Genomic DNA, 25531 nt, shown 5'->3' with positions numbered 1-25531 from the left:
TAAGAAATATCTTGCCGTTCGTCGCACCACTGTTGCCTGAGAGATCCGCCTTTTTAAACCAAGGTTGTGAAGAAAAACGCCTCATATGCAGTCTGAAATAGTTTGATTTCCGATATCCAGATCCTCCTGAGGAATATTCTATTTCGGACAAGAATAGTATAGACAAAGGATTTTCATAATATCATCAATTTCTTCTGTTCGCATTTCATTTTTTAATTACTGATTTTAGCTCGGCAGCAAATTTGTACTGCTTGTTTGTATTGCGACATACTGAAAACACTTAAACGGTAGGAAAACGCCAGCTTTAACGCGTTAATCCATATTCAATCAGAAATGCTTGCATCGACTCTGGACTATAGCAATTATTTTCAACTTTTCTATTTCTTTTATTTGCCACGATGTTGCCATTTGTAATAGGGATTATCCTTCTTAAATTTTGACTTATTTTGCTTTTGACTATGGAATGCCTATCGGTACGGTAATTCTATTCTTACCCATTATTTACACTCATATCCAATCACCATTTCCTCCCTTAAAAATGATGCGTGAGATTTATCTCATTTGATACTTATTTACACTATGAATGGACGATTTCGTTGATATCTATTGTTTTAACAGTGTTAATAATCAATCATAATCCGTACAATTATGTGTTCATAGTTAATGAGAATGATGAGAACAATGGTACACAAATAGAACATAATTATTCTGATGGACAACTCGGTTCAAACGATTTATTAATATATATTAACATCGAAGTACTTACGATAGTTCTTGTAAATATGTGGACGGTAGTTGTATATCGCAGGTTACCCAAATTTTACATATTTCTGAAGTAATATGGTTTGATTTCGATTCCATGATGAATTTATATCAAAACAAGCAAGTTTTTTTTTCAACTCTCTTGATCAGAATGTGGAAAAGGGACAAAAGACTTTCATAAACTCGTGAGTTTTTTTTATGAATTAAGATAAGTCCAAGTCATTACATGTTCTGGAAATTCCCCTTTAACTGTTAATATGTGTTCATTATAGAGAAATCAACAAGGATCTAACAGCCAGGGATTTCCAAAACAAATTACCTCTTTAGAATACCCTTGAAATACAGTTTCATATATACACACACGGGCATGTCACCCCCAACACTAGCGAGAATCTATATGACAAATTTTTAAATCCGTCCCGATTGTTTCTGCTTTGTACACTATCTGTTTCATGTATTTGATAGCTTAAGTATTTTGAGTACGGAGAGCCATTAAACCAATTGTGTACATGTGGCAGATTTGTATTCAAAGAATGCAATTATTTCTGAAGTTAAATAGTTTTTTCTTTTGTTTTGTTTTGTTTTGTTTTCAAGTTACTAAGCCATTTTCCCATGTATAAATCTACGTCTCGCTCCTTACAGCACTGGCATTCAAATGCTGACTTCCTTGTTCCCGAGTATATTATCTTCACTCCTGTTTTAAAATGTCTTTTTATCTAAATATTTTTCCTAGGGTAAATTTATAGAAACATTATTTACCTAAAAATTGCGAAAATCATTCTTTGTATGAAATCTTGATTTTCCACAAATTCTACCCCAAATATCTCATCTCACTCGTCACTAATGTTCGTTTCGGGTTTTAAATATTTCATATAGGTAAGTACTACTTCCAGAAACGAAACCGTTTCGTTTAGCTTCTTGAAATAGAAACCCCCTTAAGCATAGCCTCGACGAACTCTTTTTATGCGATGACAAGGTGGAATAATGATAGTTTTAATTCGACGAAGTTATCAAGCCTATATATAAATATTAACGATCATCTCAAATTCTAATATGATACTAAAAGGGATTGACGATCTGTTTATTACTATGAAATACTCCTATCATGTGCTTTACAAGTATCAAGATACAATTATATGTAAATAAAAACTAAAGAGATTAACATATATCAAACTGTTATACTAACCAGCAACTTTCCGAATGCCAACAATAATTCCCTATACAATGAACAGGGGTCGGTTGGTTACATCTGAAAAGATAAGGATAGTAAAAAAATGTAACCTGTAACTAACTGAGTATATATAGGAGCTTTATCAAAATTACAGAGAAGTTTCGCAATCTACCCTTACTGAGAAATGAAGTCTGGCGGGAACGGTACAAACTGGCGGCAAATTGGCAGGAACGTAAAAGATGTGTTCCGGTCGCCAACGTTTTTTGTTCCAGTCATTATTTCTATCATTCTATTGGTACTATTTTTTATCCGGAGATATATTCGATGGACAGTAAAGTGTGCCAGTAAAAATGATTTAGATGGAAAAACCGTTATAATAACAGGTAAGTGCAATCAATCTGGCTTCACGCAATAGACTAGTAAATTTGTATGGTATTTTGTAGTTTAGCGCTTGATTTAGGACATGGTATTTTCACTAGCATTTGAAGAGACTTTTTGTCACGGGAACATTCAACAGAATATACTATAACGGGGTAGAACATATTCCCGATTCCGAAAATAAATATATTATGTCCCTTCATTATTGAATACATGTTAGACAGGATGTAAAAGTCGAGAATATATATATCAGCGAAATTGAATTGACATACTGATACACGCGAATAAGTAACCGGTAGAAAAAAGTTCGATACAGTAAGTCAAAGTATGCTTAATCATAAGATCTATTTGAAATCCTCCTATTTTATTGTTTTAACCCGTAAATCCTTAAATTGATATGAACAGCTTTTAGGTAATATGAATTCACGTTACTGTGTTTTTTTTTTTTTTTTTTTTTGTTGTGTTTGTTTGGTTGTTTGTTTGTTTGTTTTTTTTTTTTTTTGTTGCCTCATTTATTTTCATGGGGATCAATTGATAAAGTGAACAAAATAACCGGCCATTGATATATGATGGTGTTTTATCGATGGTATTCCGGAAAAAGGGCAATACAGTGGGGAAATGAACCATACAGACCCTATTCCCAGAAGTCCGCCTACATTTTGTTCAATTTTAGACCCATGTTATTACCGTACATATCGAATCTTAGCGACCATATTCGAATTATAGTGATACTAAATTTAATTTAATGATTCGACTCTAATTTTGACGGCAACAAGTCCAATCTAATTAAGGGGTACACAACACCTAACGGAGATTACTGTAAAAATCAGTAAAACATTTTATATTAAGTTTTTATTTTATCAAACTCAAAGCTTCTTAGTGATAACAAATTGCTATGTGTCCCATGAAACATGTTAAAATTTATTGAAATTTATATATTTTGCTTCTTTTGTCAAAGTAAAACACTGAAAAAGATTTCAGGAAATTTAAAGGAGCCAAATAAATTTTAGAGAAGATGCAAGGTACCCCCTTAATTAGATTGCAACAAACCTTACTAATACACGGAGCACCGAAGCCAAAATTAGGTATTAACGATTGGATTACCAAATATGAAGAAATTAGGAGATTTTGATGACCAGTGGATCAACTAAACATTGAGTCAAATGTTTATTGACACGCTGGGGGAGTTATAAAGGTCCAGTTTTTATCTTTAGAAAGATTTCTCAAAGTTTTTCCCTGCCACCTTTGCTCCCGTGATGTAAGGTCAACTATATACTTTACGATTTAACATGTGTTAGCGACGAAGAAGAGAAAACTCAAGGTCGTAAATTCGTTCTAATTTGGGACAAACAACTTATCCTCGATCCCCTAATCAAGAAAATTACAGTTAGAAGTCGTAAAATACTATTATTTTTCTTTCAACTTTTTCACTGAAATTGTACATGAATTAATCTTTAAGACTGACAGCTATTCAGTTTGATGATTTCAAAGTTTTAATATTCAAACATATATCAGGTTTCTAGTATTTGTCATTTCAAAACAATGCAATTTTTCACATAGGCTATAAGTTGACTTACGGCTTGGATTCCGTTTTTGTGTTATTCTTTATTTTGACCAATATTCACAGTGTGGTATGGACATTGATCTACATGTATTACTTTACAAAACATAACCAATTGTTGATGACACCTTGTTATTGTAAATGGAAACTTTGATTTCTAGTCAATCTAGCGTCAGTTTGACTGCACTCAAATTATTTATAATATAAATGAATTGTTAAGCTTGATTTGTTCGAGTTGTTCGTAATATGTGTTTACTTTTAATTTCCTTTATGTTGTCTGTTGTCTCCCCCTTGTTATACATTGTTTTACCCATGCATATTTAAATTTAAAATGATTTGTCAGTAAATCAGTCAGTTTTTTTCCTACGTTCTAAGCATTTCCCATATTAAGTCTTAAAATCGTAGGAATGGCTCGAAAATTTAAGTTGAACAATCAAGAAAAGTCTGCCATCATATTCCTCAGGGGTAGGTACAGGAATTATATTATGCGATGCCGCGTGGTGACTGGCCAAAGGCGGACGCACACGGTCTCACGTTAGTGATTTTCCTTCATTTCAACCATTTTTTCCCCAGAACAAACGTTAACGGGAGGGTGCGCGTTAAATACTGGAAATGAGTTGTTTTTAAACACGTTGCAAAGTACAATAGCAAAATTGGTTTTAAAAGGAAAATATATTTGCCCGTAAATACGAAAATGTTTGACACGGCTTTTTTAAAATGTTGCTCCCCCACGATTGTGGTGGTAGTCGCAATTTGTGAACGAGTATTTCACAAACCGCGACTATTTGGCGGTGCGCTACATTTAAATTTAATTTGACCTCTGTTCCCGGGGTCAAGTATTTGAATTTTGCAATTTGTGCATGGATTGAATTTTGTTGTGTTCAACATTGAACTTTGCTAAGATGCATATTGATTTTTATTGTGCTGAATATTGAACTTTGTTGTACTAAATATTGAACTTTGAACCGAAGATTGAAAATTTTGTGCCGAATAATTGATTGACATTTCAAAACTTTTGGTTTGTTTTGGGGCTGCAGCGTACAAGTATTTGTTGGCAGCCCCACAAAATTTCTTCAAATATTCATCAGCCGTGACCAAACATTCGCCAATACGTAGTCTTTAAATAAAAATTATATTTCACAATAATATTCTTGCTTTGTTGTGCCATGATATTTTCTTCAATAAGACCATCTATTCAATTACAAGAATAGATGAATATATTTGTAAAAAAAAAATTCAAAACAAGAAACGCGAGACCTTGAAAAATAAAAAATGTGATTCGTTGTTTATTTACGTTATCATTGAAATGTAAGGAGAAAGTTGAACAAAAGAAAATGAGGTGTGGAATACTTTTTTTTTCAAACTTAAGTGTTATTTTCCACGTTTTTAAATGTACGTATTTCATTAAAAAAAGTTCATGATTTGTTTATGCAAACTGAATAATGACAGATTTGTACATTCCGCAGAGACTGTATGTTAAACCTGTGTCAATTGTTTTGTTTTAAAAGCTTCATTGAAATTAACTTCTACTGAAATAAAACAATACAACAGGCATAAAACATATTAAAAAACTAGGAATTGCAAGTTTATCAGAGTTATCCGTGATGAGATATGTTTAATACCACCGAAATACAAACTATTCGATTAACTCACTTTACCTCAACAATTGTACAAATGTTTATTTATATATAACTGTAAACTTTTATGTCAACATCGATTCTAGATAGAAAGGTAGCTTCACTGAAGTATCAGAACACTGAAAACATTTTTGGGACCGACGGATTTCGATTAACATTGTTTGATGTTCCCTTTTTTACAAAATGGTGGAATGAAAAGGTAAAAGTGAAAATTATTTTAACCCTTACCATTTGGGAACCAAGCAGGGTAAATGTGCTTTAAAATGAGACTATCTTATATAGAGTTTAACACATAATGATGTCCCTCACCACTCCCGCAATGTCAATCCCTTGTACCACTTCTGGTTTCAGGCGAATTTGAAGTCAAAAAATTGCAAATATCCTCGTTTAGTCTTATGACTGACCCTTCTGTGGACCCCTGGTATTTCACTTACGTCTGCAATGAATCCTATTTTGCTTAAATAACCATTGTGGGAATAAGTTTTTGAAAAATGCACTTTGGGCACTGTCTAATTTCAGGCGAGCCTCACATCCGGTAAAAGATGACCAAAAAAAATCGCCAAAAAGATATTATTTTCAGGCAACATACACATTTTTCCGCGCATGCCAACTCACTCTTCCACCACCTCACCCATGATCACCTACATTTGACTTCTATATAAAGCAAGCAGCATCAGCACCAAGATGCAACTAATTTTTGCACATAGTTTGCATATGTTTGCAAGATATCGAAATCTATTTTTTTCCAAACAAATCAACATGGTTAGAGTTAATATTCTTTTGTTTATTCTCCTCTTACTTCTTCGCTTATGTCTCAATCATAATGTATCCACCCACATCCCCCATTATTTTAAGCAAAGGATAAGCTATTTAAGTATCCACCCACATCCCCCTATTTTTTAACCAAAAGATAAGCTATGTAAGTATCAAAAAAGTATTTAAAATTGATATATAATTATTTTTTTTATATATGAACATAATACATGTTTAATTATCCATGTATGACATGTCGTATCAATATATGTGCGACCTACAACCTATGAAATAGCACACCCGCCACGTGTATGTCTTTTTTTCAAATGATTGATTTTTTTTTAGTTTTGTTTGTTTCCTTTGGGTTTGGGTTGTAATTGGTGTATCTTATACCACTACATAAATACTTTGTTGATTATGTCTGACGATTTGCACATTTTATAGTTTCGGTCATTTTACTTCCAGTGAATGGATGCATGTTTGTACTTGGCGAGGCACTGTCAGTGGAAGTTCAACTTCTTTGAGGCCAATATGAATAACTCATAAACCTTAAATTATATGATGCATTAAACCTGCAATCAATAAATCTGACTTCCTCGATCACAGGGAGGGGGAGGCAAAGTGGGGCAACACTCTAAATATATATTTTTTTGGCTTTTGGTTCCGATTTTGCATTTTATTTTATTCGGTTATTCATGAAAATACCTGCCTGCATTTTTCAAACAATTTCAATTTTGATTTTTTATTGGATTTCTATGAAAGAGTAATCAAGGGAACCAAGGTTATAGCTGTAATCAAAAGAATGTAATCCAGGGACAAAGACCAGACATGGAAAACAGACATACACAACAAAGAACGTAAAGTAACTTAAATCATACAAACCAAGTAACAAAAGTAAATGAGCTCGGACTCCACTAAAAACTTGGAGCATGGACCAGGTGCACCGGTAGGGCAAGCGTCCTCTGCTTTTCTAGAAACACCTGCCGAGTTGCTCTTAAAAAGTCAAGTGTGGGGTAGACAAACGAGGAAAGGAAAACTATGACCCGTTGAATAAATCAGTTTTCTTGGTGCTGATGGATACACCATAACGATCCACGAGTTCATGATGATGACCATAAAACTTCTGTAGTGATGACTTCAATCTTGTAGTAACATAACCCTGTTCCAGAAGCCTATTTGTTAGAGCTCTAGCTCAAAAAGATACAAAAAGTCTGCGTAGTTTCGGCAAGCTCTGGCATAACGTATGAGTTGTGATATGAACACTCCATACGCAGGAGCCGAAGGGATGTTGCCACAGATGAAAGGAAAAATGACAATTCTGAATGAAAAGTCATCACGTTTGTCGTAAAGTTTGATCAATAGTTTTCCTTTATCATCGATTTCTTAGTGTAGGTCAAGAAAATGAGCTTTAAGTATTAGTCTCTGTAAGAATCAGGCAGTAGGTGAAACATGGTATGAACAAAGCCCATTATTTTGATAGTGTAATTTGACTATTTGCACCATCAGATTCAAGGAAAACAGACAAGATTTTCCATATTATGCTAGACCATAATAATTGCACTGAAATGCACTGAAAATGAACATTTCAAGGGCAGATAACTCTGTCAAAACCTAATTTTTCTAACATTCTGTTAAAAAATTTCTAAGCAAAGCCAGTGATGTAGATACAAAATAATGGTCTTTTCATATAGAGAAAGTGTCATTGAGTAATTTACATTATGGGATCGGTGGGGTTTTGACATGCATGTTTCTGATTGTTCCCATTTGTCCTGATTCTTACAAATACTTACACTTAAAAAGTATGCTTATAAATTCCCTCCTATCTTATACTGCTTTTCTGGTAATGAGGTACGAAGTGTTTCATGAATGAGTTGTTTTGTTTATAATGAACTGTATGTTCCTATGTTTAAGTGTGTCACAAACAATACTATGTTTATACTTCCCTCAAGTTCATCTTGCCGCGGACGTATCATGCTGCTCTCGTCCAATTTTATTGTATTTTCTGTATCCTGGGATTTTCAGGATGAAACAAATGATAAAACAAAACAAAAAAAAAAACAACAACAAAAAAACCAAACCCTTATCAACTAGTATAAATAAAACGGAAGAGCAAACCTCTTATTTCTGCTTAGTGAGAAGATTAACCGTCTATATAGTTGATGAAATTCTCATATAATGTTACAAAAAGATAGTTTTTGTAGTTACAGTATAGATTGTTAAAACATATCATAATGTTTTTAAATTTCTTTAAGGCCAAGTCAGATTTTTACAGCCACGGGCAGACTTTATAAGTATTTAGATTATTGTGATAACTGAATATAAATCGAAACCGATACATATATCTTTGATGTCATTCACGATCGATAAACAGATGTATCGGTCCAGTCGATGAGTATAATTAAATGATATACTTAACGATATGGACATTTCACCAGACATTGGGATGTATATTTCACCAGACATAAACAACCTTTGATTTATAAAGACACATGGTTAGTGCATCAGGGTAAACATTAATTACACTCTAATGGCCAATAAAACATGTTAATCTACTGACCAGCTATCTTGTTAAGAATTTTACAAGCAGGATTTTTGGTTTTTTATTGCACGTACTTAGATTTTTATCACAGGATGCAAGAAAAGAGGCGATAATTCTGACGCCCAATGATATATAGAAACGCACTAATTCCATCGATATTATTCTGCTAACAAGTCTTAAATAATAATGATAATACATGTAATAATATACATTATTTTGAGAGGGTAACACAGTTAGTTTACAATAACTAATTAATCTTCCCGGAATCCCTCTTGCAATACAAATGGAGACAGGAATTATATACACAAAAGCCTGTTTCCAAACAAGTCAAATTTGTCAAAAATAAAACAAACAAACAAACAAAACAAAACAAAACAAAAACAAACCAAAAAAAAAATAATTAATACAAATATGAATTACTGTAGAAAAATACATAGGCACGGGTGTATTTTTCAAAACATAAATTACTTGTCCTTTAAATACTGCTTGATCTTATGTTTAGAGCAATAAACATTTATTTTTCATACAAGTTATAGAGGAAATGTCACTTTAACCAGATATGGTGGATTGGTTAGAGATGGCTACTTAAACAATATATCTTTATATCATGATGATTCCCAAAAAGAAGAAAACCACAATTTTACAGCTCTCAATTTACATGTAAGCATATGGACCACATGACGAGTCGAAGTATAGGCAATATTTTATCAAAGTCACTTAAAAGGAAGTTGCTTATAAATTTGATTTTAACGATTATGGACGGAGAGATTTTTCTATGCTATTTCCTTATCGTGGGGACTCTTCAGTTGGCGCCCCTCCAAGACCTGTAGAATTTGTAAATTATTCCAGACCCATATGGGAAGCAGTTTATAGTAGCCGGTAAAGTACATACATGACCGAGTTTTTCGGTTATCCCGAAGGCTTAGTTCCGCCTGCAACAACCATTGTAATAAAACTCAAAACGAAGAGATTTGATTTAACGTATATAAAAGCACGGTAATGACCCGATCCGATACATGATCACGACTCGATTAAAGGAAGTATGAATTGAGATAAGCATATTAATTGTACCAGTGTCCTTTTTAAAGAAGTTAAGGTTTACCTAAGAGATGACAGAGGAAAATCTAATTAATGATAAGTTTGCTAGATCACAGCCAAACATTAACAAAGTAAGAAAACTATGAACAATGTTCACTTCCAAATCGGTACCATGCAACTTTTAAACTCCAGGTCTATTTGAATCAGGATCTTAAATAGGAGGTACACAATGGAAATATGTATTTAAGATTCTGCGAAAGTTTCATGAAATTCCATTCAGCAATGTAGCAAGAGCAACGGATAGGAGATTGGTACCCCCGTGACCCCACATAGATAATCCATGTTTTGCTACGTAAAACCTTCAACTTGATATGTAAATATGTGCACAATAGAAGCATGTTATAATGATTCTGTGAAAGCTTTATTCAATTTCAAATAGTGATGATGGAAACACGGATAAGAGATGGTACCTCATCTGTGTAACGGAAGGAAGGACAGACACCCCCACCACTATAAATAGGGTATAACAATAAAATACATTTGACCAGGCCAGGATATGAGTCTAATAGGAACTCTGGATTGATTCAGCCAAAAATTTTGAAACGCTTGCATGCTGACGTTAGGGAGAAAAAATAAATATAAATTATATCTGTTCACTTAATTGAAAAACATCGCTGTCGTTGAATTGAGAACAAGAACTTTGTGAAGAACAGACAGACATAGAGACGTAAGATTCAATAGATAAAAATGCTTCTTCTAGAAAGAGGGATAGACCGAAGGCGGAAAACCATAGCAGTAATATGATTAGATATTTAATTCCATGCTAAGTGCCAACACACAAACACACACACACACACACACAAAATACTGGAATTATATCTCACAATAGATCGTCCTATTCAGTTTTAAGATGTATTATATCTTAATTGGCTTAACAAGCGGAGTGGATAGATGTGGTAAGTAAATATAACTGTTGTCCAACATAATTAACACCCTTCAGGGTTCACTTCCATGGCCAAGGCTGGCTTTTCTTTCTGAACAGAGATGTTTGAAGAATTCCTCTATCCATTATTTCACTACTCTAAATTATTTGAAAATGTGTATGGAGGTCAAATGGGGGTTAAGACTTTTTCATGGTTATTTGAAGTGTTTACAACATTAGTCAAGCTTATATAAGAATCAGGCAGGAACGATGGTAACAGTAATTCATCAAACACAGTGGCAGAATTTATATTCACTACACATTTATACAGTCCCATTCACTCCACATTGTAGATCCAAAACGATGATGAAAAAAAACTAATAACATTTCTCCGATGTGCTGTAAAATTCGCCCTCCACCTGTACTTTCAAAACAGTTTATGATTCTCGCCCGGCTACACAGGCAAAAATTCACATATTAATATAGGCCTGCAGCAGCGCTAAGCTTGTCGTAAAAGGCGACTAAATAGTACCCAGAACACTAGCCGGGGGCTAGGGCGCTCTGCCCACAGAGCAACTGGGTTGTGTGCCCCAGGTGGTGGAATGGGGTACCACTGGCGTGTTACATGCTGGGGTTGTCAGGCTATAATACGAAAAACTTGACCACAAACCATAGTGGTGCATCATGTTGGGAAAGACGCCACGTTCCTCGCACGTTAAAGAACCCTACTGTGGTATTCTCCCGGAGTGGGAACCATAGGGCTCCGCCAGACCCTACCCACCTCTCCCTATTTCCAGTGGCAATCAAAATTGCTCGACCCCATTGTCCTTGTGTACCGGCCCATTTTTTATTTCATCATCATTTCATGTTCATTTTATCATCCACTTCATGTTCATCGTCTGAATATAGCTGAAATATTGCTGCTCGGGCGTTAAGCCCAAACAAACAAACAAAACAGACACTGTGGTTTTCTCCTCTCGCATAGAGCTAAACGTCGGACCAAATTTGAACCCCATTTCTTCTCTAAAAACACATTTTGTTGGTTTTTTTTTAATTTGTATTTAGTTCTATTTTTTCCTTTTGAATGTGGCTACATTTTACTTATTTATTATTCCCTTTTATTTCTTTATATAATCAATCATAAGTAAGCTGTATTCACCAAGCATTCTTTGTTATATTATTTGTTTTGAGAATGTTTCTAGACCGAGTTTCCATATAGTCATTGATTAATTGAAGTAATGGAAAATTAGGTGGATCACAACTTGCCTAATTATTGCATGTATAGGAACTCAAAGATTCAATAGCACTGTTGCATTGCTGGAATTTAGATATTCCCAAAAGTGGTAAAAGTGAAGGCTTCCATTGATGTTAGTTCGTAATGAAGTCATTATACCCGTCACTATGAAAGTTTAAAATAATAATGCAAATTTATTTCGTCGACAAGTATCTTAACTGCATAATAGTAAAATCAATCAAAAATTATTTCTCCATACGTTCTTATAAGGCTTGACGTTTAAATCTAAATTTTCTTTTATATTTGTTGATTCTTTTCGGAGATACCGTGTTTGTCATAAACATTTATTCCAATATAAAAAAACCTAACGCATAAAGATAGAGGAAATGATGTCGAAATGACACTAGTATCAGAATTATAGATACATATGTTTATATTCTTTTGTACCTAGCAAGTTCAATGATGAAATGACCCTCTTTCGATAGCTACAGATACTTAACGTGATTGGCGGGGAGCACTGATCTTAATATCAATAAGACGATTTCTTTTTTGTATATTATAGGATGTAAAACTTTAACGGGTGTTTCTTTCCTTTCTTGCATGTGCCCTCTCGTTCCCATGTTGTCCATTCTTTGTTCTTCTGGTTTCATTTTAATCGAAGTTCTAAACTTGTTTTAGTCCCTTCGCGTCCTTGAAATATCTAAAAATAAGTTTATATTGACATTGTTGTTGTTTTATTACGTATCCTTCAGAACACGCTGACTATATCTATAGTTAATAAAGTATTGCATAACTATTGAGTTTTGTAATTCCACGATAAACAGTTTCGTAAATGACTTGTTTTGAGTATTACGGGAGAGCATGATTTAAGCCCCCCCCCCCAAAAAAAAAAAAAAAATATATACCGTCGACATTAAAGATCTATTTCTACACCGCTTGGTGACATTCTATTTACCATGAACTGGCTACCTGCTACAACAAAGGAATGCTGTCCTGTCACATAGAGTCCAGTGTAATCAACTGTTTTTACCTCACTTTCAGTATTTTGAATGGGTTTAATTTCATTTGTATTTAGTTCCCTTTTACATTTTAAATGTGGCTATTATGCACTTATTTATCATTCTGATTTAAAACCATATGATAAACCCATGCTTTAAGGCGTTAACGAAATATATTGCGATTTTATATGTGTAATATTACACATATGGCTTGGAAGTCTCGTCAAGTGATCCATATAACTCCCATTCAAAATCATTGGAAGCGAGAGAATAGAACCCTATACTAACTAAAACCACTTATGTATAATTACAAGGACGAACACTTGACAATGATTTCTTCACTAATTATAACATACACAAAATATAAAATTCTGAAAACTATACATCATATTGATGCACCCGGATGTAGGAAACTAAATACAAATTCGGTTAGAAAGTCCGGATAAAAAAAAAAGAACGAGACATACAAGACCCATTCAGATTTAAGTTCGTCTGTTTACTAAAACGCACAGCATGGTGAATATTTGGATGATGGAGCAAATATCAAACATTATTATCCAAAAACCAAAGATTTTTAACGTAAAACTATATGTATGTAACAGACCGGTTAAAATAGATATAATTATTAAAGTGCACTCCAAAATAAATAACTGTTTCTTGTTTTGCATATGAAATAACAAGAAAGCGTTCATATTGTAGATAAAATAGTAAGGTCAACAGACAATATACTGATAATAATGAGAATATAGACATTAACAATACAACTTTACATCTGTGTCTCGTTCCTGTGTAAATTTTAGAGATTATTAACCTCGCTTTGGCATTTCGCTTAGAGATTAATTAAAAACCAACAATCAGATAAATATTTAAGATCGCCGTGCCATTTACGCAAGGTTGTATAAATATTCATAACCGATTTCTGTCTCTTATCAGGATTTCTTTAATGAAACGCAACCTGAATATATCTTTAGATCGCAATGTTGTTTTTTTTTCATATACAGATGTTAATCATGATTAAGATATCGTGGAACTCGCATAGTCAGATTGTTCTAACATTCGACATGTTTTAACGTCATCTTTTCAATTAACCGTGTAATTTGAGCCATTTTTTCAATGGAAAATAAAATGAAAATATTCCACCTGAAGATAATATAAAAGTAGAGCCCATCGTTAGTTGATTAGAAGAAACGAATAAACATTGATAGGGCATTACCACACTGACATATCCTCAAGAAAATAATCTATTCGAAAAAAAATTAAAACAACAATCGTTAGGTTACTGACATCGTATTTGTAATACAGTCAAATTCTAGAATTTTATGATTATCGAGGTCAATGACAAAATTTGCTCACTTTGAAATAAATGTTAGTTGAAACATATTTAATTTCAAATAAATACATCAATCCACAAGGATTCCGAAACAAGCCGAATTGTGTAAATCCGTCTCCTATCATACGACAATTATTAGCACATTGAGTCAACATGCTCTTATACATTCATTTTACATAAATATACATAATACATTTATAATACTATAATTCCAGGATAACCGCACAAACTACAAGATTATTTAATATCTTTACTGATGCATCCCTGTCTTTTCTTTTTTGCACTCCATAGATTAAAAGTTACTGTGATTGATTAAAGTTACAAAAATTAGCTTTGAATACTTGTTAATAACAAAAGCTTTTTAAATTGTTCTTTCTGTTCAATTTTAAGAGTTTAATAAATTAACAAAAAACAAATTACTGAGTCATATAAACATAAGGAAAATGGATATGATGAATATGCCAAAGAGATAACAACTCCATCGGGATGAAAATTGTCAAACAAATTAATAAAGTTATCTTACAAACCAATAGCAAAATGTATTTTAGCACAGAATATATCAATGATGATTTTTTGCGAGAAAGACTCACAGGTGCGAAACAAAGCGTTCTGAAATTATCGAGAGAAACAGGTAATCGGGGTGATCTAATAGACTCGGAAATTTTTACCGAGTAAACTCTCTAAGTCCATTTTGAAGAAAAGTTAGAAACGTAATTAAAATCGCCAACAATGTAATTTTATTCCTGTAAAAATACAAACATTATCGACCATAAATGAATATGGCAGAAGTCGAAGCAATTGTAAGAACTATTATAAAGTCTGTAGAATATCCTTGATGAATATATAATTGTTCCATTTATTGTTCATTGTTAGTAACGACAGATGTTATCCAAACCTTCTGGGAGTTTAGCTTATTTTGACATGTACAATGTTTAGTATAGCTGATGAACAGATAGAAAATATTGCTAGATGACATGCTGAAAAAAGAAAAACACAACCACTGAAAATATGGTGTCTTCAAGGAATGGCAACATTTTGAAAAAAAATATTCAAGGAACGCCAACATACGAAATACAACTATTGTGTTGATAATAAAAAAAAATCCTTGATTACTGGTAGATATCAATGATTAACAGTAAAATCTTCCATGTCTCGCCTTTGTCCCATTTTTCTGATTTCCACTAGAATCTTGGTTTCCTTGATTACTCTTGAACAAGCTCCACTTTACTGGTAACTAAAATGACTCATATCATATTAAATTATTGTTTGGATAGTCTTCCTACTACCGAGACTGATACTTCATTCATGAAAGTTACATTCATTGCTATTTCATCAAAATCTAAACATGTATTGAGCAGTATGGTAGTAGCAAATATGAAATTATAATACATAAATTCCTTAATTTGGATTTTTCTTTCTTTAGGGACACAAGATAATTAGTATCTTCTTTCATGCACGTCTACATATGATGTCTACATGCACGTCTTATAATTTTTTAAAAATCCAGTTGACTGTATATAGGAGGGGTTGACTGCATTCTATAAAAATAATAGTCCACAATTCCTACTAAATATAATTCTGTTTCTGTTTGAGATTAGTTATATACTTACCCTTAATTTGGGACAGGTACACTAATATATTAGAGGTGTCAGTTATTGAGAAAAAAATATCCCATATTTGAAATTTTCAGTGCTGGATTTGACTATTTTTTTCATGATGTGTCCTTAAAGAAGTTTTATGACCGTCATCATGATCTCGCGAATCATTACGGTGCACCATGAGAACTGATCTGCTCAAGTGTGTCATAGTTTTCCTTTTCCTTTTTGTCTACCTCGGACTTTACGTTTTATGAGCAACTCAGCTGGTGTTTCTAGAAAAGCAAAGGACACTTACCTAGCGGTGCACCTAGTCCATGCTCCCAGTTATCAGTGGAACCCGAGCTGCTCTTTTACTTTGTAGCATACCGGAATTTACGATTGTTATATATTGTATCTGTATTTCTTCAATATACATGAATAGATACACTTAACTTTTCTCAGTATTTATAAGGTATAATCAATTTCATTACATACATTAACTACTTATTTGTGAAGTTGTAATTGCTTTTAAGGTTCAGCATGTCCTTTTACCAACATTGGCAACGCTTTCAGCATAATATATACTATTTGTTCAGCAAAATATGTAAAAAGACTTTTTACATTTTTGCTGCACTTGTTCTGAATTTCATACTATAAACATGATCATTAAAATTAACTGTCTTCATAAAATTAGAAACGTGTCTTCTTGTAGTTGAGATACTAGTAGTTTGTTCAATTAAAAAAAAACATATTTTACTGTAACTTTGAAATCATAGCTAAAGGTTAAGTTTAATTAATTTTGTTTTTATAACTAATCTATTTAATAAGAAATTGATTATACAAATTCAAGGAATGCAAACCAAATTCTCTACCTTTTAATACCTTATATGCAAAATATTTTCAAAGGTTGAATGAACCGAAAATAAAGAATGATTTCAGACAATAAACAAACAAACAAACAAACAAACAAACAAACGAAAAGCTATGTATTCTTATTTATTTGCAAAAATAACTAACTGTCTGTCATAATTCTTACTTCAGGTGCAAACACTGGAATAGGAAAAGCAACAGCATTTGAGCTTGCTAGAAGAAAGGCACGACTTATATTAGCATGTCGGAATGATATAAAGGGAGAGGCAATTGCACGCAGCATTAAAATCAAAACAGGGAACCCATTCGTTTACTGTTCTCGTCTTAATCTCGCAAATAAACGTTCCATTAGAGAGTTTGTACAGGACTTTTTGCAAAAGGAACCAACATTGCACGTTTTGATTAACAATGCAGGTAAGGATACTAAATTTTAGCCCATCATAACTATTTCTGAAGACAATAAAATTCACTTTCTGAAGGTAATTTACGAAGCAACTTGTGTTAAAGTCTTATTTTATGAAACATATTTTCCCCAAATATTTTTTTTTTGCATGATTAAATTTTTTTTATAATTTTCATTATTTTAAGATAATCAGCACATGGTTACATGTTATATGCAGACATTGTAACAGAAATGTACAATATTTCTATTATGATATACAAACGAATACATTCTAGCTGATTTCATCTGCACTATTTCATAATACATTAAAAAAGAAAATAATGTATCGGCTTACAATATTGCAATATATAACAACCATCATGGTAGAACTCGGTAACAATATACATACATGTGTGCACTTTAAATTAATTAATTAATAATAATAATAGAAAGTAATACTGTGTTTGCAAGCAAAACACAAAAGTCGCCAAAACTGGCAAATGGTCGGATTTAGTCAAATTCTGAAGCCGCCATTGAATTTAGAGATCACTTTTCATGGAAATCCAACAAAGTTTAAATTTTGCCGATTTTTGGCGGCCATTTTGAAAAAAAAATGTCGGCTTTAACATAAAATCTGAAGCTACCATTGAATGTAGAATGTCATGTTACCCTAGATATCAATTTTCATTGAAATCGAGCAATGATGAAATTCTAGGCCTTCTAGGAAATTTTTTTTACGCCTATGATGTCAGCAAGTCTAGAACAGCGTTCTGAGTTATTTCAGAAGTCATACTTCTAATGAGTTCCACTAATTTAAAGATTTTTTCCCATTTTTCCATTTTTCCGGGTTTTGTTTTGGCGGCCAATTTGAAATCGGCAGCCGTTTTGAAATTCCGGAAGTGGCTTCCACACCCCCTGAGCATGCTTTTTTTTAGGCAAGTTTGGTATAAATCGAATAAACGGTCTCTGAGAAATCGTCAGGATATCTTTACGTGCAGAATAATAATAATAATAATAATAATAATAATAATAATTATAATAATTAAAATTTACGTTTCCATGAAACGTGTAGAAGTCGCCTCCCGTTTTCTGATCTGTCTGTTGAGAAACATATCTTCAATTGAACTGCTTATTATTAATCGAGGCAGCGTGGCGGCCATTTTGAAAATGCCGGTCGATACGTAGCTCAAATTGCCGATTGAGCCACAGATTCTTAATCGGGACGACTTAAAGAACCTCGATAATCATTTTCATCAAAATCGGAAGAATTAAAATTCTCGACCGCAGTGGCGGCCATTTTGAAAATGGCAGCCAATACGTAGCTCAAATTGCAGATTGAACCGCAGATTCTTAATCGGGACGACTAAAAGAACGTAGAATTCAATTTTCATTAAAATCGGACAACTTTGAATTTTCGCGCGCAGTGGCGGTCATTTTGAATATGGTGTCCGACACGTAGTTCTAATTGCCAATTGCTGTGCAGATTATAAATCGGGATGACTCAAAGAACCTAGATATCAATTTTCATCAAAATCTGACAAAATTGAATTTTCGACCGCGTTGGCGGCCATTTTGAAAATGGCGGCCGAGACGCACGCGATTTCTTTTCGTGATTTTGTTTGGACCATTGAGCCTAATGTATACACCAAGTTTCGTCAAATTCTCATTCTTTTGGTTATTTGGAGTAAAATCATTTTAAACAAGAATCGAATACATATCTTGAGTTCCCTTTGTACTCTTATAAATTAGTGTACAAAAAGATGGAACAAAAGGATATAATACAACAATATCATCAGATTTAAATGTTCTTCTTGCATTATTTAAAGCAGACACAATGTTATTATATTCCATAATGTCATTATGTATATTAAACTATATTAATATATATAATTTCTATTTTCCTTCAAGATGTCATAAAGAAAACATATTCATTTTTTATAAAAAGACAGGTTTTTTCCTCACAGTCACTTCATTATTCCACCATATTGGGCTAGTATAAAAATCTTCTAAATGTAACTCTTTTCTTTTTCTACAACATCATTCCAAAATTTGTCTGTACAATTAATAGACATAGCATGTCAATTTCCACATTTCATTAATACTTCATCTAGTTTTGAAAATAAAAGTATGCTAGCCCACTTACTTCCAGATTTAAAAACTTCCTTATCCATTTTGACTTTTAATGCTGTCATAAAGCAAGTAATATTAATCATTTTAAGACCACCTTCCTGAAAATCTTTTTGTATAATATCCCTTTTTATTCTACCAGTTGGTGAGTTCAAAATATATGTCAACAAAATACTATTAAGAGTAAACCGTGGTTATAGCGGTAATCAAAAGAATGTTTGTTCGTGGATCGTAACGGTGAATCCATCCGCGCCATGAAAACGTATTTGTTCAACATGTCATAGTTTTCCTTTCCCCTTTCGTCTACCCCGAACTTGACTTTTTATTAGCAACTCGGCGGGTGTTTCTAGAAAAGCAGAGGTCGCTTACCCTACCGGTGCACCTGGTCCATCCTCCCAGTTTTTAGTGGAGTCCGAGTTGCTCATTTGCTTTTGTTACTTTGTATGTATGATTTTAGTTACTCTTTGTTCTTTGTTGTGTATGTCTGTTTTCCATGTCTGGTCTTTGTCCCTGGATTTCATTCTTTTGATGAACCGTGCAGATCCGGGTGTCAAAAGAATAGGCCTACAGCAGCGCTAAACCTGTCGTAAAAGGCGACTAAATAGTGTTCAGAAACCTAGCCGGGGGCTAGTCGCTCGTGTTACATGCTGGGGTTGTCAGGCTATAATACGGAAAACCTGACCGCAAACCATAGTGGTGCACCGTGTTGAGAAAGATGCCACGTTCCTTGCACGTTGAAGAACCCTGTTGTGGTATTCGATAGGAGTAGGAACCTTTGCGATCCGCCACAGGAGGCTAAAATGCCCGACCTTACCCATCCCTCCCTTTATCTAGTGGCAATCAAAATTTATCGATCCTATTATCCTAGTGTTCCATCCCTTTTTTTCATTTCATCATCATTTCATGTTCATTTTATCATCCATTTCATGTTCATCATCTGCATATAGCTGCAATATTGCTGCTCGGACGTTAAATCCCAAAAATCAATCAATCAGTTAATCAACCCCAGGTGGTGGAATTGGGTAGCCCTGGCGTGTTACATGCTGGGGTTGTCAGGCTATAATACGAAAAACCTGACCGCAAACCATAGTGGTGCACCGTGTTGGGAAAGATGCTACGTTCCTCGCACGTTAAAGAACCCTACTGTGGTATTCTCCCGGAGTAGGAACCATAGGGCTCCACCACAGGAGGCTAAATTGCCCGACCCTACCCACCTCTCCCTATTTCCAGTGGCTATCAAAATTTCTCGACCCCATTATCCTTGTGTCCCATCCCATTTTTCATTTCATCATCATCGCCAGAATATAGCTGAAACATTGCTGCTTGGGCGTTAAACCCCAACAATCAATCAATCATCATCATTCCATGTTCATTTTATCATCCCTTTCATGTTCATCGCCTGAATATAGCTGAAATATTGCTGCTCGGGCCTTAAACCCCAACAATCAATCAATTGACCACTTCCATTCTGATCAAAAGCTTATACCGTGTCCAACCTTTAATCACAACAGATATACAGAGCTGTATCACGCTTTGATTTTGTTGTCTGAACTATTAAGGGTTCGACTTTTTATATCGAGCTGAGCCCTGCAACCATTTTATTAGAAAACAATCATCGTTTTAACATAAGAAATGGAATCAACTGTCTACAATGAAGAGGTAGACGCAACATATCGATTTACGAAATCATGGTAGATTATTCAAAAGATCCTCAAATACTAGTTTTAATTTATTTCAGCATATATGGGTCCAAAAGCGACGACTGACGATGGGTATGAAAGATCATTCGGGGTTAATTATTTGGGTCACTTTTACCTAACATATCTGCTGAAAGAAAGATTAATGAAATGTGCTCCAAGTAGAATAATTAACGTTTCATCAGATGCACATAAAAAAGGCAAGCTGGATTTTGATGACCTGCCCCTTCGCAACTACAACATTTATGAAGCCTATGCAAGAAGCAAGCTCGCCCAGATTATGTTTACTGCGGAATCCCACAGACGATGGTCTGCAGACACTGTTGTGTCTTACGCTGTTCACCCAGGTAGGCCATTCAATAACGTGCTTTCATACCGTTATATAAAATGAAAGTTTCTGGTTATGATGCTTTTCCTGTCTTGATGGAAATTACATATTCTAGTTGATTGAAAAATTCAACATCCATACTAGCGATTTGCCCCGTGCAGGTCCGGGTACCAAAGGAATAGACACGCAGCAGCGCTAAGCTTGTCGTAAAAGGCGACTAAATGGTGCTCAGAAACTTAATCGGGGGCTAAGGCGCTCTGCCCACAGAGCTACTGGGAAGTGTACCGCAGGTGGAGGAATGGGGTACCCCTGGCGTGTGACATGCTGGCGTTGTCAGGCTATAATACGGAAAACCCGACCGCAAACCATACTGGTGCACCGTGTTGGGAAAGATGCCACGTTCCTCGCACGTTATAAAGACCCCTACTGTGGTATTCTCCCAGAGTAGGAACCATAGGGCTCCACCACAGGAGTCTAAATCGCCCGATCCTACCCACCTCGGACGTTGATTGATTGATTGTTGGGGTTTAACGTCCGAGCAGTAATATTTCAGCTATATTCAGACGATGAACATGAAATGGATGATAAAATGAACATGAAATGATGATGAAATGAAAAATGATATGGGACACAAGGATAATTGTGTCGACAAATTTTGATTGCCACTAGAAATAGGGAGGGATGGGTAGGGCCAGGCAATTTAGCTTCTGTGGTGGAGCCCTATGGTTCTTAGTCCTATATAATACCACAAAATTGTTCTTTAACGTGCGAGGAACGTGGCATCAACACGTTGCACCACTATAGATTGCGGTCAGGTTTTCCGTATTTTGGCCTGACGAACCGCATGTAACATGCCAGGGTTACCCCATTCCACAACTTGGGGCACACAACCCAGTAACTCTATGAGCAGAGTGCCCTAGCCCCCAAGAAGGGTTCTGACCCTTATTTAGTGGCCTTTCATGACAAGCTTAGCGCTGCTATGGGTCAATTCTTTTGAAACCCGGTCCGGCAGGAGGCTAACTGAGTATTAAATTTTATTCATTTTTTTTAAAACGAAGCAATTGTTATTTCGACAACAACGCTATAATGACCTGTTTTATACAGTTGTATTTACAAACGCCCAATGTAGTTATAGCCCGCGAAATGTTGTTGCATCGTGTATTTTTGGTTAACTCCGTATATCTCCGCAAAATGTGTCTTTTATCGAAAATATCTTAAAACAAACACACGATAAGAGCCACCATCCAGTGCCTTTCGAGGTTTCCCATCTACATTTCAGCCAAACCAACGTCTTGGCCGATCAGCACCCGTTATTTTCTTAACCCATGTAAGACGACCGGTTGCCCAAGTTTAGCTTATGATTATATATCCCGTCTCGCATCCCAGTTGCTCTGTGGACAGAGCGCTTAGCCCCCGGCTAGGTTTCTGAACACTATTTAGTCGCCTTTGACGACAAGCTTAGCGCTGCTGCAGGCCTATTCAAAGTCATTTTATCAAATCTTTCACCCGAATTGATGCATAAAAGTTTGTTTATTTGATCTCTCTGTTGATGAAATTTTCATCAAGATTTATAGAAGGACGGCTCTACGACATTTTTTTAGTAAATTTATATAGATTCTATTCTCGTATAGAATATCTCCCACCATTGTTGGGTGGATCCTGTGTCTGTGATTGTGGTTCCTCAGATACATATTTACTGAGCAACTGTTCAGAGTGTAATGGTGGGTCTATCTATCAGTCTATTAATACGTGATGGCATAGTTGGTGAACACCTTAAAAAGTCAGCCATATCTGGCATAGCCTGATCTAGAGTTCCATTTCACTTCTGGTGTCTTAAAACCTAGAAGCCTAAAGAAACTTAAAGCCAAACCCCTATCCCATAACAATATAGTCATTTTCTTATATACACTTTCAGATCTAAAAATGTAAAATTTAAGATAAATGTCTAGGATACCTCGTTTCACTCAGTTTCAGTTTTGTGTATATTTTAAAAGTTTAAAGGTTAAATGACCCCTTTCAAAAATGAATCCAGTAAAATGCAACAGTGCTGAGGTACTAGTTTAACTTAGACTTCTCCAGGGGGAAGACGGTATATGCTGGCCTATCATCTCCTATCGAGAACATTTTGTAACCAGAATACAAGTTTTCATCTAAACTAAACTAGAGTTTTGTAGTTTTCCGCTATATGGTTTTCGGCATAATAATACCACTTTGAAAAAACAAAATACCAATAAAAAAATTTGCATGGTTCCAAAAAAAAACTACCTAGAACAGACGAATGAAATGCAAACATAACTTTGGCAAACTTTTTACATATGAATGAGTTGAGGTGTGAATACAGAATGCACTGGCTGATGAAATATAACAATAAAATTGGCAAACTCTCCAATAATGAACGAGTTGAAGTACGGACATACAATTCACTGGTAGAAGAAATGTATCCTTTTTATAAGCAAACTCTCTTATAATGAATGAACACGAAAGATGTACTGTCTCTTACCATGTTGTTTCGGTCTGAACATCACAATCACCCTAGATTTTATAACATTTTGGAAAATTCTACCAAATGAACTTACTACATACGCTTTGTGAATATCCGTTATGAAAAATCTTTTTTTCTTTAAGGTGCTGTATGTACTGACCTAATGAGGAACTGGCCAGGTATATTCGGTCGTTTATTGAGAACAGCATCTCGTGTGCTTTTCAAATCCCCTGAAGACGGATGTCAGACAATTGTCTTCTGCGCAGTCGCTAATGGTTTGAAAAAGTTTTCTGGAAGATTGTTTGCAGAATGTGAAGCATGCCCAATTCTTGATAGCATGCGAGATAAAGAAACGTGCCAGAAACTCTGGGATCTGAGTTTAGAACTTTGTGGACTGGAAAAAGAACACAAATATGAAATCTTCGACACTGCACAAGAAGAAAATAAACAAGATGAAAGTGAAACAGCACACACAAAAAGCCAGTAGACATATTTCCATACAATATGTAACTATGGGTACCACTTTTTATTATCATATTTTTTTTTATTTTCCCGCCTTTTTTTTCTGAATTCCGGGATTTAATTTTACGTCAGACTTTTTGAAAATCGGACAGAGCACAACTCCAAATAGGGTTTGTAAGTCTCGTTCTAGTTTCAGTTTCCCTTCCGGAATTCTCAGTGCAGAACGTATTGAAATCCGAGGACCGATCTGCATTTTGTTGTTTACTTCGGGAAATCGAAACGCTGCATCACAATGCAAAATCTTCTATTTTATGCTTTTTTAACATTTTCATCCTTTAGAATTAGATATTTTTCATTTTTATATTTTTACACAAAAAAAAATATTTTGCTTTTGATATTGAACACAATGCTATATTAATGACGAATCTCTATGTATTTGAATGGCAGACGAGGACCCAGAAAGCGTAACGAGACTTGCATACCCTATACAGTTCCGTATGTTAAACTAGGAAAAAATAAGCAAAAAATATTCTACTTTGTTATGAAATTACAAAATGAAGAAGTATATTCATGTGTATGATATTCTTAAGTAATTTTGAGTAATAACAATTTACATTAGAAAAACGAGGAAAGAAGAAAAAAAAAGAAAAAAGAAAATGGCGGTTAGTCGAAATACTTTTGCCAACTTTCTTTACAACTAAAAAGCTTAGAAATTCACAATAATTTCAAAACTTTTGTATCGAAACAAAAGAATGTTTCTGAATAGATCATTATATAACCGAACATTTTCCCTTAACTTTCCAAACCTTCTTCATGAGGTTTATTTGGTTCTCAAATCATATATACGATAAAATTATAAGATTTTTCAAAGTATATACTAACCCCCATCTGCATGATTATAAGTGGAACTGTAGTCACCATCAACATTGAACAAGGGAGGCAACTGTTGCTTGAAGAATACTTTACCACCATAAAAACTGGTACCTATTTAAAAAAAAATGGTTTGACAGTGAATGTGACTCTATAGCAGTAGTATTTATGCAATGTATATTTCCATGATATGTGTGCCTTTACCCAAGATTTTCTATGCAACCTTCCCGACAAATGTGCCAAAATTATATGAAATGTGTAAGTGATGTTAAAAGTTTTGAGTGTAATGAGCAAATGAACTAGTTTTTGGTGCTTGGCTTTTTATAAAGATTTTCTTTGTTATCGAATGTATTTTATTTTTTAACATTTAATAAAGTTTGATATGTGATATTAAATTAAAGAATTAACATATA

At 34.3% G+C, this 25531-nt stretch overlaps 1 protein-coding gene across 1 annotated transcript; it reads left to right on the top strand.

Moving 5' to 3' along the window:
- Positions 1–1973: 1973 nt before the first annotated feature.
- Positions 1974–25531, top strand: LOC148606175 (retinol dehydrogenase 12-like). The gene is made up of 4 exons (XM_088546284.1): positions 1974–2316; positions 16942–17184; positions 21018–21323; positions 23930–25531. Exons 1-4 carry the CDS (start codon positions 2118–2120, stop codon positions 24271–24273), a joined length of 1092 nt encoding a protein of 363 aa, XP_088402410.1. The 5' UTR covers positions 1974–2117; the 3' UTR covers positions 24274–25531.

The sequence above is a fragment of the Perna viridis genome, chromosome 9 (genome assembly GCF_037379345.1).
Source record: "Perna viridis isolate PV_CMFRI_1.1 ecotype Kerala chromosome 9, ASM3737934v1, whole genome shotgun sequence".
Lineage (NCBI taxonomy): Eukaryota > Metazoa > Mollusca > Bivalvia > Mytilida > Mytilidae > Perna > Perna viridis.
The sequence above is the reverse complement of the archived record's forward strand: the minus strand, read 5'-3'. Positions and strand labels throughout refer to the sequence as shown.